This window comes from Dermatophagoides farinae, chromosome 4 (genome assembly GCF_024713945.1).
Source record: "Dermatophagoides farinae isolate YC_2012a chromosome 4, ASM2471394v1, whole genome shotgun sequence".
Classification (NCBI taxonomy): Eukaryota; Metazoa; Arthropoda; class Arachnida; order Sarcoptiformes; family Pyroglyphidae; genus Dermatophagoides; species Dermatophagoides farinae.
The window spans coordinates 6,433,101-6,445,542 of NC_134680.1; the positions used below are offsets into that span (position 1 = coordinate 6,433,101).

Consider the following 12,442-nt stretch of genomic DNA (forward strand, 5'->3'; position numbering starts at 1 on the left):
GCTATTTTGCTCATCTGATGGGCGTATTTGGTTCAACAAGGTAATTTGTTGATTAAATTACGCGTTTTACCATTACATTTAAGAATTTTTATTTTGGGGGATGTAAATCAGTGGTAGATTGTCTGCTTCGCAAAATTCTATGATTCTTGATTTGAAATTTGAAATGATTCACATTTTCTACTAATTCGGAATTAAAAAAAATTCTGGATTGTGTAGAATCAATAAATGATGAAGAATTTTAAAAAAAATTTAGAATCACCGATTCTGCAGAAAGTCATGGGTTCAAATCCCATCATCTCCAAAAAATAAAAATTTTTTTATCCATTCATTCGCGCAATGATTCCACAAAAAAGAAAAGTTTTTTAATTTAGAAAAATTTCATTTTAATTAATTATAATTTAACCATCTTGATGATGATGATGTTCTTCATATTCTCGATATTTACGATCAAGATAATCTTTGATTTTTTTCACAATTTTTTTCATTATTTCTGCCAAACTATTATTATTATCATCATCATCATGTGGTAATGGTAATGTTTTACATTGGCCATATCGTTCTTCATAATCACTACGAAGAATACAATTCTGTACGGTTGGTGTGTCATCAAAAAATGTACCATGCGGACAATTATATAGTGCTAATCGAACTTGATCACCTTGTTTATAACAAAGATAAAATCGATTACAATCATATGGATTACGTAATCGACGGCCACTTGGGTTCGATGGACAATGTATTAATTTTCTATAATCAACTGTTGAATTCATTTGTTGTTGGGCAATAATTTTGTAAAAATTTTCTTGTAATTTAATCATGGATTCTTCTTCTTCTACTTTGGAAGTTATCATTGATAACATTGGATTTTTTTCATGATGATCATTATGGTGATGTTTTTGATGGTGATTATCGTGTTCATGGTATTCATGATGATGATGATGATTTTCATGCTTATGGTAATCATTATCGTCATCATGTTGATGATGGTGCTTTTCATGCTTATTGTGATCATGTTGATGATGATTCTTTTCATGTTGATGGTAATCATGATGATTATGAAAATAATCGTGAATTATATTGTCCATAATTCGTCTCCATATATCAAAATAATCATGATAATCATGATGATGTGGTCTTTTGGTTGTCGGTTTTTGGGTTGGTCGCTGTGTTGGTCGCTGGGTTGGTCGCTTTGTCGGTCGTCGTGTCGGTTTTTGTGTTGGTCGCTGGGTCGGTTTTTGGGTTGGTCGCTTTGTCGGTCGTCGTGTCGGTTTTTGTGTTGGCCTTTGGGTTGGTCGTTGTGTTGGTTTTTGTGTTGGTCGTTTTGTCGGTTTTTGTGTTGGTCGCTGGGTCGGTTTTTGTGTTGGTCGCTGGGTCGGTTTTTGGGTTGGTTGCTGTGTTGGCTTGTGGGTTGGTCGCTGGGTCGGTTTTTCAGTTGGTCGCTGTGTTGGCTTTTCGGTTGGTCGTTGTGTTGGTTTTTCGGTTGGTTTTTCCGTCGGACGTTCAGTTGGTCGCTGTGTTGGTTTTTCGGTTGGTTTTTCCGTCGGACGTTCAGTTGGTCGTTGTGTTGGTTTTTCGGTTGGTTTTTCCGTCGGACGTTCAGTTGGTCGTTGTGTTGGTTTTTCCGTCGGACGTTCAGTTGGTCGTTGTGTTGGTTTTTCGGTTGGTTGGTTCAGTTTCGTTGTGTTGGTTTTTCCGTCGGACGTTCAGTTGGTCGTTGTGTTGGTTTTTCGGTTGGTTTTTCCGTCGGACGTTCAGTTGGTCGCTGTGTTGGTTTTTCGGTTGGTTTTTCCGTCGGACGTTCAGTTGGTCGTTGTGTTGGTTTTTCGGTTGGTTTTTCCGTCGGACGTTCAGTTGGTCGTTGTGTTGGTTTTTCCGTCGGACGTTCAGTTGGTCGTTGTGTTGGTTTTTCGGTTGGTTTTTCCGTCGGACGTTCAGTTGGTCGTTGTGTTGGTTTTTCGGTTGGTTTTTCCGTCGGACGTTCAGTTGGTCGCTGTGTTGGTGGCCGAGCAGTTGGCAATGGAATTGTTTTACATTCATGATATTTAGCCAAATAATCATTTATACGAATACAGGTTTGTACATTTGGATCTTCATCAAAATATTGGTCATTTGGACAATTCCAAATAGCTAATCGTGTGCCATTTTCAACATAACAACGATAAAAACTACTACAATCATATGGATTACGTAGATAACGGGAAGAATCTGGATGTTCAGGACATTTTATAAATTGACGATAATCGATTGCTGCATCTTCAGCATTGGCCGATGATACAATAACGATGCTGCTAATGAATAAAAATAAAAAAAATTTCAACATTTTCTCACTATTTTCAATGGGCAAAGATTAAAAAACAATGACAAAATGAGTAAAAAAAAACAACAATTGAACCAAATGAAATTTCAAATGATCCATATTTATATCCATTATTCAATCGATCAATGGAATCAATCGGATGTTTGATTTTATCATTTTTCCTATTACCAACAAAAAAAAACAGTAATCAAAATTATTATCTCAAGTATCCAATAAATAATATGTGATTATGAGATGGGAACATGACCAAATTGTATTGCAATCTGATGATAATTCATTCGATCATACAGGATCTTGACAGTGGAAACAAAAAAATTTGATTCGTTCATCACCAATGTAAACAAACCCAAATGGTGGTTATGCCATCGAAAAAACCGACTTTTTTTCTTGAAAATTTTAAAGAATGTCAATAATGATTCGATTATTGTAATTATCATCAATATGATTTTCATTGGAAATTTAAAATTTAAAAAAAAATGATAAAAAAAAAGAAAAAGCAAACCGAAAAAACACTTGAAATTATAAAATTGTCCATGGCAACGACAATGGCAATTGTATTTAATCAGATCATCATCATCGAGTGTGACTTTTCAATTGACATTTCGTACGTTTTTGTTTCAGGATTTTTTTTCCAACTGTTTTCTGAACCACTAAAAAAACAGAAATCCAAAATTAAAAAAAGTTAATGCGTATGTAATATGTATAAAGTAATTGGAAATTTTTTTCGTTTTTCTAACGATTTTTTTTATTTGAAATTCGCCAGTTTATGAATGTTTACTTTATCTGCTCATTGTGTGTGTGTAATCATTAAATTCGGTCCAGTAATACGAATGCAGGTGTAGGTTTTTTTGTTTTGTTTTGGAGAATTGGATAGAATCAAATTGTCAATTACTGGCGAATGACCTGATGAGTTCATTTTTGGTTCGACTGTCGATATGATTTGGTCGGATTTTTCAGTATTATGATGATGATGAAACAATTGATTTGATTTTCATTGAAGTTATCGATGATCATCGCAATGGATCAATGTTGTGGTCAACATTATTTGGGTGTTATTGAATCGGATCAATTAACATTTGATTTGGTATGGATATGATCAAAATGCGTTTAATCAATTTGATTCATCAATTGGAAATCCATTTTTATTTTCATTTCCAAACACCAGATTGCATTACGGTTCCATTATTTATTGGTAAAATTTGATCATCTTTATGCTTATGGACCGAATCAAGATGTTTTTAATCAATTAGCATTGGATACAATGAATAACACTGGTCGTGAAGATGTCATATTTATCAATCTTGAAGTTAAATGATCAATTTTGATGATCATCAATGTATGGATCGATTGATTGATTGATTATTGAATTTATTGCTTAATATTTTATCATCATCATCATGGTCATTATAATTCATTTTTATTTGTCATTTGATTTTTTTGTTTTTGCAATTTGTAATTAATTGATTGATTTTGATTATATATTGATGATGACAACTAATAAAACTGGTTTTAATAGATATTGAATAAACAAAAACGAAAAAAACAATCGATTGGTTATCCGGTTTTATATATGACTTGGTCGAATGTCAATTTGTTTTGAATTTTAAATTTCCAAATTTAAAGCATAATTTTGATTTACAATACAATTTGGCCACTTTATACAACCGATGGAAGTATTTGGTTCAACAAGGTATCACCGATACCTTTGTTTGATTGATTACGATATTTATGATGATTTTTGGTGATGTATTTCAATGGTAGAAAGTCTGCTTAGCAAAAGTCTATGATTTTCTATGATTTTTATTTATAAAAAAATTTTATTTCAATTAATTAATTCAAATTTCGGATTTTTTATTCAATGTTTAAATCATGTTTAACCATCGTGATGATGATGATCTTCATATTCTCAATATTTACGATCAAGATAATTCTTTGATTTTTTTCACAATTTGGATAAAATTGGATTTGTTTGATTATGATTCTGTTTGTTATTATCGTCATCATCATCATCATCGTCATCATCGTCATCATCGTCATCGTCATCATCGTCATCATCATCATCGTCATCGTCATCGTCATCATCATCATCGTCATCGTCATCATCATCGTCATCGTCGTCATCGTCATCATCATCGTCATCATCATCGTCATCATCATCATCGTCATCATCATCATGTCCAATCATATGTGATTGTTAGATGGGTACATGACCAAATTTTAATGCAATCTGATTAAACAGGACCTTGGGAATGATATTTAGCCAAATAATCATTAATACGAATACAGGTTTGTACATTTGGAATCAAAATATTGGCCATTTGGACAATTCCAGATAGCTAATCGTTTGCCATCTTTCATCACCACTGTAAACAAACCCAATTGGTTATGCTATCGAAAAAAAACAACTTTTTTTTTTGATTAAATTTTTTTTTTTTTTTTTGATAATTCAAATGTCGAGAATGATTCAATAATTAATATGTGATTGTTAGATGGGTACATGACCAAATTTTAATGCAATCTGATTAAACAGGACCTTGGGAATGAAAAAAAAAATTTGATTCGTTCATCACCACTGTAAACAAACCCAATTGGTTATGCTATCGAAAAAAAACAATTTTTTTTTGTTTTTTTTTTTTTTTTTTTTTGATAATTCAAATGTCGAGAATGATTCAATTATCGTATTAGCATCGATATGATTTTAATTTTTAAATTTAAAACTTGAAAAAAAACTGATAAAATTTTATTTTTAAAAAAAACATGCCAAAAAACACTTGAAATTTTAAAATTGTCCATGGCAACGATAATGACAATTGATTTAATCAGATCATCGTCATCATCATCGAGTGCAACTTTTCAATGGACATTCCGTAAGTTTTGTTTCAGCAATTCTTTCCAATTGTTTTCTGTACCCAAAACAGAAATCCAAAATCAAAAAAAAAAATAAAAAATAAAATAATGCGTACGTAATGTGTATAAAGTAATTGGAAATTTTTTTCGTTTTTCTAACGATTTTATTTTTGAAATTCACCAGTTTCAGAATAAAAATGTTTACTTTATCTGCTCATTGTGTGTGTATAATTCATTAAAGTATAGCCTTTGTGTTTATTTACCTGTTTTGTTTATTAATCATTAAATTGGATCTAGTAATACGAATGCAGGTGTAGGTTTTGTTTTCAATTCTTTGTTTATCTGGCTTATGCGATTCTTCATTGTGTGTTTGCGGCACATGAGCCATATACAAATAAAAAATGAGAATTGGGTAGAATCAAATTGTCAATTACTGGCGAATGACCTGATGAGCTCATTTTTGGTTCGACTGCCGATTTGATTTGGTCGGTTTTTTTTCTACTTTCTTCAATTTTTTCAGTATTATGATGATGATGAAACAATTGATTTGGTTTCGATTGATGTTATCGATGATCATCGCAGTGGATCAATGTTGTGGTCAACATTATTTGGGCGTTATTGAATCGGATCAATTAACATTCGATTTGGTATGAATATCATCGAATGCGTTTAATCAATTTGATTCATCAATTTGAAATCCATTTCTATTTTCATTTCCAAACACCAGATTGCATCTCGTTTCCATTATGTATTGGTAAAATTTGATCATCTTTATGCTTATGGATCGAATCAAGATGTTTTCAATCAATTAGCATTGGATACAATGAATAACACTGGTCGTGAAGATATCATATTTATTAATCTTGAAGTTAAAGATTTTGACGATCATCAATGTATGGATCTAGTGAATAGATATGGTATTGAAAAGAAACAATTTCCAGCTATTCGTTTATTTATAAATGCCGAACAATTTAATGTTGAAAAATTTAAAACAATCAAACCAATTGAATATCCTCTACAACGAAATCAAAGTAATCGCTATCAACCGGATAAAATTATTTTGGATCCAACAAGATTACGGTTATTTTTAAGACAATATACTACAATAAGATTATTGTTGCCAAATTGTACAGAATATTTAGATCGTGTGGCCACGGAATTTGTTCACACATTAAACAATGGAACATTTGATGAACAGAATCGTATTATCGATAAAATGAAAATGATGGCAAAACAAAAATTAAATAATGATGATAATCTATATGGTTGGAAACAATTGAATCAATATATTTTCTGGATGAAATATGGACAAAAACATAGTGATGGTGGTGGCGATGGAAATAGTGCAAAAGTGTACGACGATCAACATGAAAGATTGAAATCAATTCTTTGGAATGAAAATGGCCACATTTCATGGACAAAACGACAACAATTACAGGTACGATTCAATGTTTTACAAAGTTTTCGTCTCACTAATGATGAACAACAAAACGATGATGATGGTGACAACGATACAATCGATAGTCACAGGAAACAAGAATTTTAAAATGAAAAAAAACTAAAATTGAAATAGAAATTTAGATGAAATAAATTCATTCTTTTTCGTTTTGGCTGCTGGCTTGTTGGCTTTTTTTTCGTTCGTAACCCATGTGTGTGTGTGTGTGTGTAAAATCTATTGGCCGTTGGAAAATGTTGTTGTTGTCGGGAAACCCTTCTGGTGAAATTCGATATTCAAACTGCTGGAGTCCGTGTGTGAAACACAATGAAATAATTTGTTTTTGTTTGCCATCGTCGTTTACAATTTCGGTTTTTTTTTGTGTTTTTGTTTTGTTTTGTTTTTTTCTGCAATTTGACGATTGATTTTTTGTTTGTTCGTTCGACTGTTGTCGTTGATTATCATTGGAATGTTTTGGCTGGAATTTCGGGTTTCATTCCATTTCCATTTCCATTCCGTTTCGATTCGATTAGATTCGATTCGTTTTTTTCCAGAATTCCATCATTCAATGAGAGTTTAATTTTTTTTTTTATTGTTCGAAATCCGTCTGAACATTCCATAACATTGTCCATCATTTTGGTTTTAATTTAGTTGTCCAATAACAAACAAAACAAAAAAAAGAAGAAAAAAAATTCAATTTTCAATTCCTAGTCAACAGTGTATGGATTTACCAAATTAAACTTTTTATTATATTTCTGGGTCAATATTTGACCACAAACACACTGTTTGTGTGTGTGTCTACTCCTAAATCAAATTGTTTAACTTTACTTTTTCCGTTTCCGATTTTTGTTGTTTTTTTTTCTTGGTTCAAAAACCAATTTCATTGTTGGTTGCTGTGGTCCAATGTGGATTCTTTTTTTTCACCCATTCATCTCCTGTGGTTTTATATTTATCGTTTTTTCCTTTTTTTTCTTTCTCCACCAATAATAAAAAAAAAATTTGAATTGAATTGAATTGAACATGTTTATTGAAATGAATTCCAAAATTCTAAAATAAAAAAAAACTTTGGTTCCAATAAAGCGAGCGAGAGAGAGAGAGAAAGGTTTCCAATGAATTTTCATCGTAGTGAAAATATCCAATTTTCTAAATGAACTCCCGTTGGTTATTTTTTTTTTCATTCTGCATACACACATGCACACAGACACAGAATGAAATTCATGAAAAAAAACCAACAACAACAACAACAACAAAATATAAAAATTCAATTCGAACAACAACAACAACAACAAAAATATCGACAAACATCACACACAGAGAGTCATGGAATTGGCAAATTTTCATTTTTATTTACCGCTTGCTACATACACAATCAATACGATGCTACATGTGTATCAAGCCCAACAATAATAATAATAAAGTGGCGTGTGTGTGTGTGGTAGGCCGTTTTTCTATGAGAACAACAAAAAGAACAACGAGAAAAAAATTTTTTTTTCTTCAAAAATTACGATTCCTGATAATAATAATAATAATAATGTGAAATTGGAATCGAGAAGATTTTTTTTTTACCGATTCCCAGAAAGTTATCCGAATTGGAAAGAAAAAAAATTGATATTTAAAGGATTCACATTCATCATTGGTAATTAAGAATCCATGAAAATCAAAATCAACTGAAACGCCCATCATTTTTTTTTGTTGTTGTTGTTGTTGTAAACTTGAGACTTTTGTAAACTTGCCATAAACAACAAAGTATGTATACTCTTTCTCTGGAGAATCGTATATTTTCAAGTTTTGTTCCTAGAAAAACAAAAACAAAAACAAACCCACTTTTTTCATCATCATCATCATCATCGACAACATTATCATCATCATCATTGACTTTTATCAATATCAAAAACTGGCCAATGCAGAATTTGTTTTCTCTCTTTTTTCTTTTTGTTCGTCTTCAGTGAAAATAACAACAACAACAACAACAACAACAAAATGGACCTGAAATGAATGTTTTCTTTATCTTGAATCATAACATTGACGTTGATGATGCGAATGATTCACATGGTTGATGATGATGATGATGATGACGATGATGGCAATTGTCAATTCCCAATGGAAACATTTTCGATCCATTTCATACTTGTAATATAGTGCAATGAGAGAGAAAGAGAGAGAGACAGAGAAAAAAGTTGATTTGATGTAGTGGAATTAAATAATGATGATAAGATGATGAGTTTTTCTATTTTTTGCTACTGCTACTACTACTACTCCAAATGGTTGTTCTAGTTCCAGTTCCAGTTCCAGTTTCAACATCATCATCATCATCATGATCATTATTTCATAGTTCACCAAAATTACCGGGCTTGAACTGAACTTGATGATGATAGTATGGACTTTGTATAACTTGAAATTAAAATGAAATTAGAACAAGCAGACAGAAAATAATTTCAAAACAAAGCCGGTAATCAGTACCGATTCATGATGTTGGTGATGATGATGATGATGATATAATTGGCCATTCATAAATATCATTACCATCATCATCATGGACTGAGAATCAATTTGCTTCTGATTGATTTTTTTCTCTTGTTTTCTCTACGATGAACACAAACACACACGGCCAAAAAACTGAGAAAAACTCAAATGTGAATTGAAAAATTTGCCGTAAAGATAGAGGTTCGTGTATTTTTAAAGATAATGATGATGATAGATAATGAGTGATGTGAAAGTAGTGATGATACACACCGTTTACGGTTACGAAACTTTTTTTTTTTGTTTATTTGTTCGATGATACTGAGCACATGAATGGAGGTGATATGAATCATTTAGTATAATGGATGGTGGCTGGCTGGCTGGTTGGTTGGTTGGTTGGTTGGTTGTTTTTAGCCATTTTTTTAACTCATTCATTCATTTTTATTCCAATTTATACAATAAATGAATTGAACGAATTACAAAGTTACGAGGTTTTCAACAACAACAGCAACAACAAATGAAATTAAATTGATCAGAATTAGATATTGAAAAATTGATTGGAAATTGGATATCCATTGTGTGTGTGTGTGATGATTGTTGTAAATTTTTTTTTTCATCTCGATCATCATCATCATCATCGTAACCATAGCATTGCAGTTTTTTTTTTGTTATCTTCTCCAATCCAAATGTCCATTTGATTGTTTTTTTTTTATATTTTTATTGTTCCGATCATCATCGAGGTATTGTATACGTATGTTGTGAAAAGAATGAATGGATGCAAACAAAAAAAAAAAAGATGAAAAAGAAAAATCAAAGTAATCGATCAATTTGTTGAATGAAATTTTTGTGTTTTTTTGTTGTTGTTGTTGTTGTTCATTCTGGTTCCAGTGGATGATGGTGAAAGAGAGTGAGAGTGAGAGTGAAAAAAATCGATCGATCGATCCAATCGATCTACCGGATAATAAACGCGCTGGACATGTTGATGTTGATGATGATGATGATGATAAAATTCGAATGAAACTTGAATACAACAAAAAAATGATGATGATGATAAACCAGAAGAACAATTTTTTTTGTTGTTGTTGTTGTTGTTGTCATCAGAACAAATAAAAATTCTACATACGAAATACCGGCACTAACCGACAGACCAGAGATGTACATTTGTATTAGAGTAAGCTGAGATGATCAGAAACAAAAAAACAAAAAAAAACGAAATTCCATTTCTCTCAATTTCGATAATTCTTTTATTTTTGAAAAGCGACCGACTGAGAGATTGAATTGAATTCAATTCAATTCGGAATCGGATCCGTTTTTTTTATCGTATATTGATTCATAGAGTTCATAACCACTTCAGATCAAAATGGTGGAATAAGTTAATCAAACAGAAATTCTGTTTATATTCACTCATTCATCGGTTTTCTATTTGCTGTCGTTGTTGTTGTTGTTGCACAAACAAACAAACAGCCGGGTTTTTTTTCTTTTCATCATTCTGGTTTCCATTTCCTGCCAATGGAAAAAAATGGAAAAAAAATCAACTTTAACTTGTTTGAACTATAGTTGTGTTTACTATATTGTTACTACTGGCTTTTATTGACCAATCATTCAATTTCATTTTCAGCCGCTGTTGTTGTTTTTTTCCGTTTTCAGTAGTTGACAAGGTTTTCATGTCTGTCAAGTGAATTGATTTTCACACTGAATTCTGTATCAATCATGAACAAATGAAAATTTTTTTTTCCAGTTTTCGGTTAAGTGTTTGACATTCATGAACTTTCATGAATTTTTTTTGCCACCATTTTTCAACCAACCACATCAACAACAACAATATAAACAACAATTTATCAGTTTGATTCGTTTTTTTTCTCCTTCGAAAGTTTTTCGTTTTGTTGATTTGATTTTATTTGGCGAAAAATTTTTTTCCGGTTCAATTTTTTTTCATCATCATCATTTCCGATACCAGATATACCGCTGGATATAGAGAATGTAAACTTTTTTTTTATTTTTTTGTAGAAAAAACGATTCTGGTTGAATCTACTGGACATTTCCCGAGTCAATCAATTGACCGATGATAATGATGATGATCCGATCGATTGATCATTTTTTTTTGTTTTTTTTTTTTTTTTTTGGTTTCGAACCAAAGTTTATTTGTTTGCTTTTTTTTATTTGTTCCAGGAACAATGACACATCTGTGCATGTGTGTGTGTGTGTGTCAATTTAATGTGTATCATATCCAAAAATTGAAACAAAATGCGTACGATATCTTTTTTTTCGTGTATCGATTCATCATCATCGATTGTATCGATTGTTTCGATACTATTTTTTTTTGTTTTTGGCTGAAAACCGCCAAACACAGGATAGAAAGCGAAAAACAACAACAATAAAACAACTGCCAAAGAGAGAAAAAAACATTGATCTATTTTCAATGTGAATCTGATCTGATTGGATGATGAAAATGATCGATTCGAAATCGAACAACAACAACAACAAGATGAAGATCAATACCAAAACACTACTGAAAACACAAGCACGCCCATTACAGAATTCTGATTTGGAACAAAAAAAAACAACAAAACAACAACAACAACCAAAGTATTTTTTCTGCATTTATTCTACCATTCATTTTCAGCATTTGTCATCATCAAGAATAATATAAATCGTAGTTCTTTTTTTCCTGCTACTAGAGATGGCAGCACTTTTTTTTGTTCAAAATCAAATTCAAATACAAAATGCCCGATAACATTACCACTACATCGCAGGCAGTACATTATCTCGAAATGAATTAGAATGTGCGAATAAAGGTTCACTCCATTTTCTTATTATTATTATTAGTGAATGATCTTATGAATGAATGGAATTGGAATGAATGAAAATTGAAGAAAATGGGACCAACCAAAAAAAACAAAAACGAAATTGATTTGATCTAAAAACATTTTATTCCGGTCAGCTTATTAAGAAGTTTTTGTTGTTGTTGTTGCTGTTGTTTTCTCCCATTCGAGATCATTCTGGTGAAGTAAACATTACATTTATAGAATTTTTTGCTCTTTGAATTCACCAAACACTGGGAATGGAAAAGACTGCCACCAGACAACCAACAGGGTGACCAAATAATGACACACACACACACACACACACACACTCAAATGGAAGAAGAAATCGATCCATAAAAACAAAACAAAAAAAAGAATTCTTTTAACTACATTTATTCGACTATTTTCACCCAATTTTGTTGTTTGTTAAGTGATAATTGCTGAAATGCATCCCCAAAAAACCTGTTTTTTTTGCATATTTTCATTTTTTTCCATCAATTTGACGGGTTCAATTCTCTGGCTCAATATTGATATCGACATTGATATCGGCACAACACTTATCGTCCAGTTTCCATAGAT

At 31.5% G+C, this 12,442-nt stretch overlaps 4 protein-coding genes across 4 annotated transcripts; 2 read left to right on the plus strand and 2 right to left on the minus strand.

Moving 5' to 3' along the window:
- Positions 1–358: 358 nt before the first annotated feature.
- Positions 359–1,085, minus strand: LOC142597523 (uncharacterized). Its single transcript, XM_075730958.1, has one exon. It carries the CDS (start codon positions 1,083–1,085, stop codon positions 399–401), a length of 687 nt encoding a protein of 228 aa, XP_075587073.1. The 3' UTR covers positions 359–398.
- On the minus strand, positions 359–2,320 carry LOC124490321 (uncharacterized). Its single transcript, XM_075730959.1, has one exon. It carries the CDS (start codon positions 2,318–2,320, stop codon positions 1,670–1,672), a length of 651 nt encoding a protein of 216 aa, XP_075587074.1. The 3' UTR covers positions 359–1,669.
- A 786-nt stretch (positions 2,321–3,106) lies between these two features.
- On the plus strand, positions 3,107–3,695 carry LOC124490614 (uncharacterized). Its single transcript, XM_047053143.2, has 2 exons — positions 3,107–3,401; positions 3,483–3,695. Exons 1-2 carry the CDS (start codon positions 3,324–3,326, stop codon positions 3,630–3,632), a joined length of 228 nt encoding a protein of 75 aa, XP_046909099.2. The 5' UTR covers positions 3,107–3,323; the 3' UTR covers positions 3,633–3,695.
- A 1,986-nt stretch (positions 3,696–5,681) lies between these two features.
- On the plus strand, positions 5,682–6,710 carry LOC124490613 (protein windbeutel). Its single transcript, XM_047053142.2, has 2 exons — positions 5,682–5,811; positions 5,892–6,710. The coding sequence occupies exons 1-2, from the start codon at positions 5,689–5,691 to the stop codon at positions 6,708–6,710; spliced, it is 942 nt and encodes a 313-aa protein (XP_046909098.2). The 5' UTR covers positions 5,682–5,688.
- Positions 6,711–12,442: the final 5,732 nt, after the last annotated feature.

Bases quoted from the DNA above. Each gene is read 5' to 3' on its own strand.
- LOC124490614 (XM_047053143.2), top strand. From the start codon at position 3,324: ATGATCATCGCAATGGATCAATGTTGTGGTCAACATTATTTGGGTGTT. The intron at 3,402-3,482 runs GTATGGATATGA...TCCAAACACCAG, and splicing joins ATCAATTAACATTTGATTTG to ATTGCATTACGGTTCCATTA.
- LOC124490321 (XM_075730959.1), bottom strand. From the start codon at position 2,320: ATGTTGAAATTTTTTTTATTTTTATTCATTAGCAGCATCGTTATTGTA.
- LOC124490613 (XM_047053142.2), top strand. From the start codon at position 5,689: ATGATGATGATGAAACAATTGATTTGGTTTCGATTGATGTTATCGATG. The intron at 5,812-5,891 runs GTATGAATATCA...TCCAAACACCAG, and splicing joins ATCAATTAACATTCGATTTG to ATTGCATCTCGTTTCCATTA.
- LOC142597523 (XM_075730958.1), bottom strand. From the start codon at position 1,085: ATGGACAATATAATTCACGATTATTTTCATAATCATCATGATTACCAT.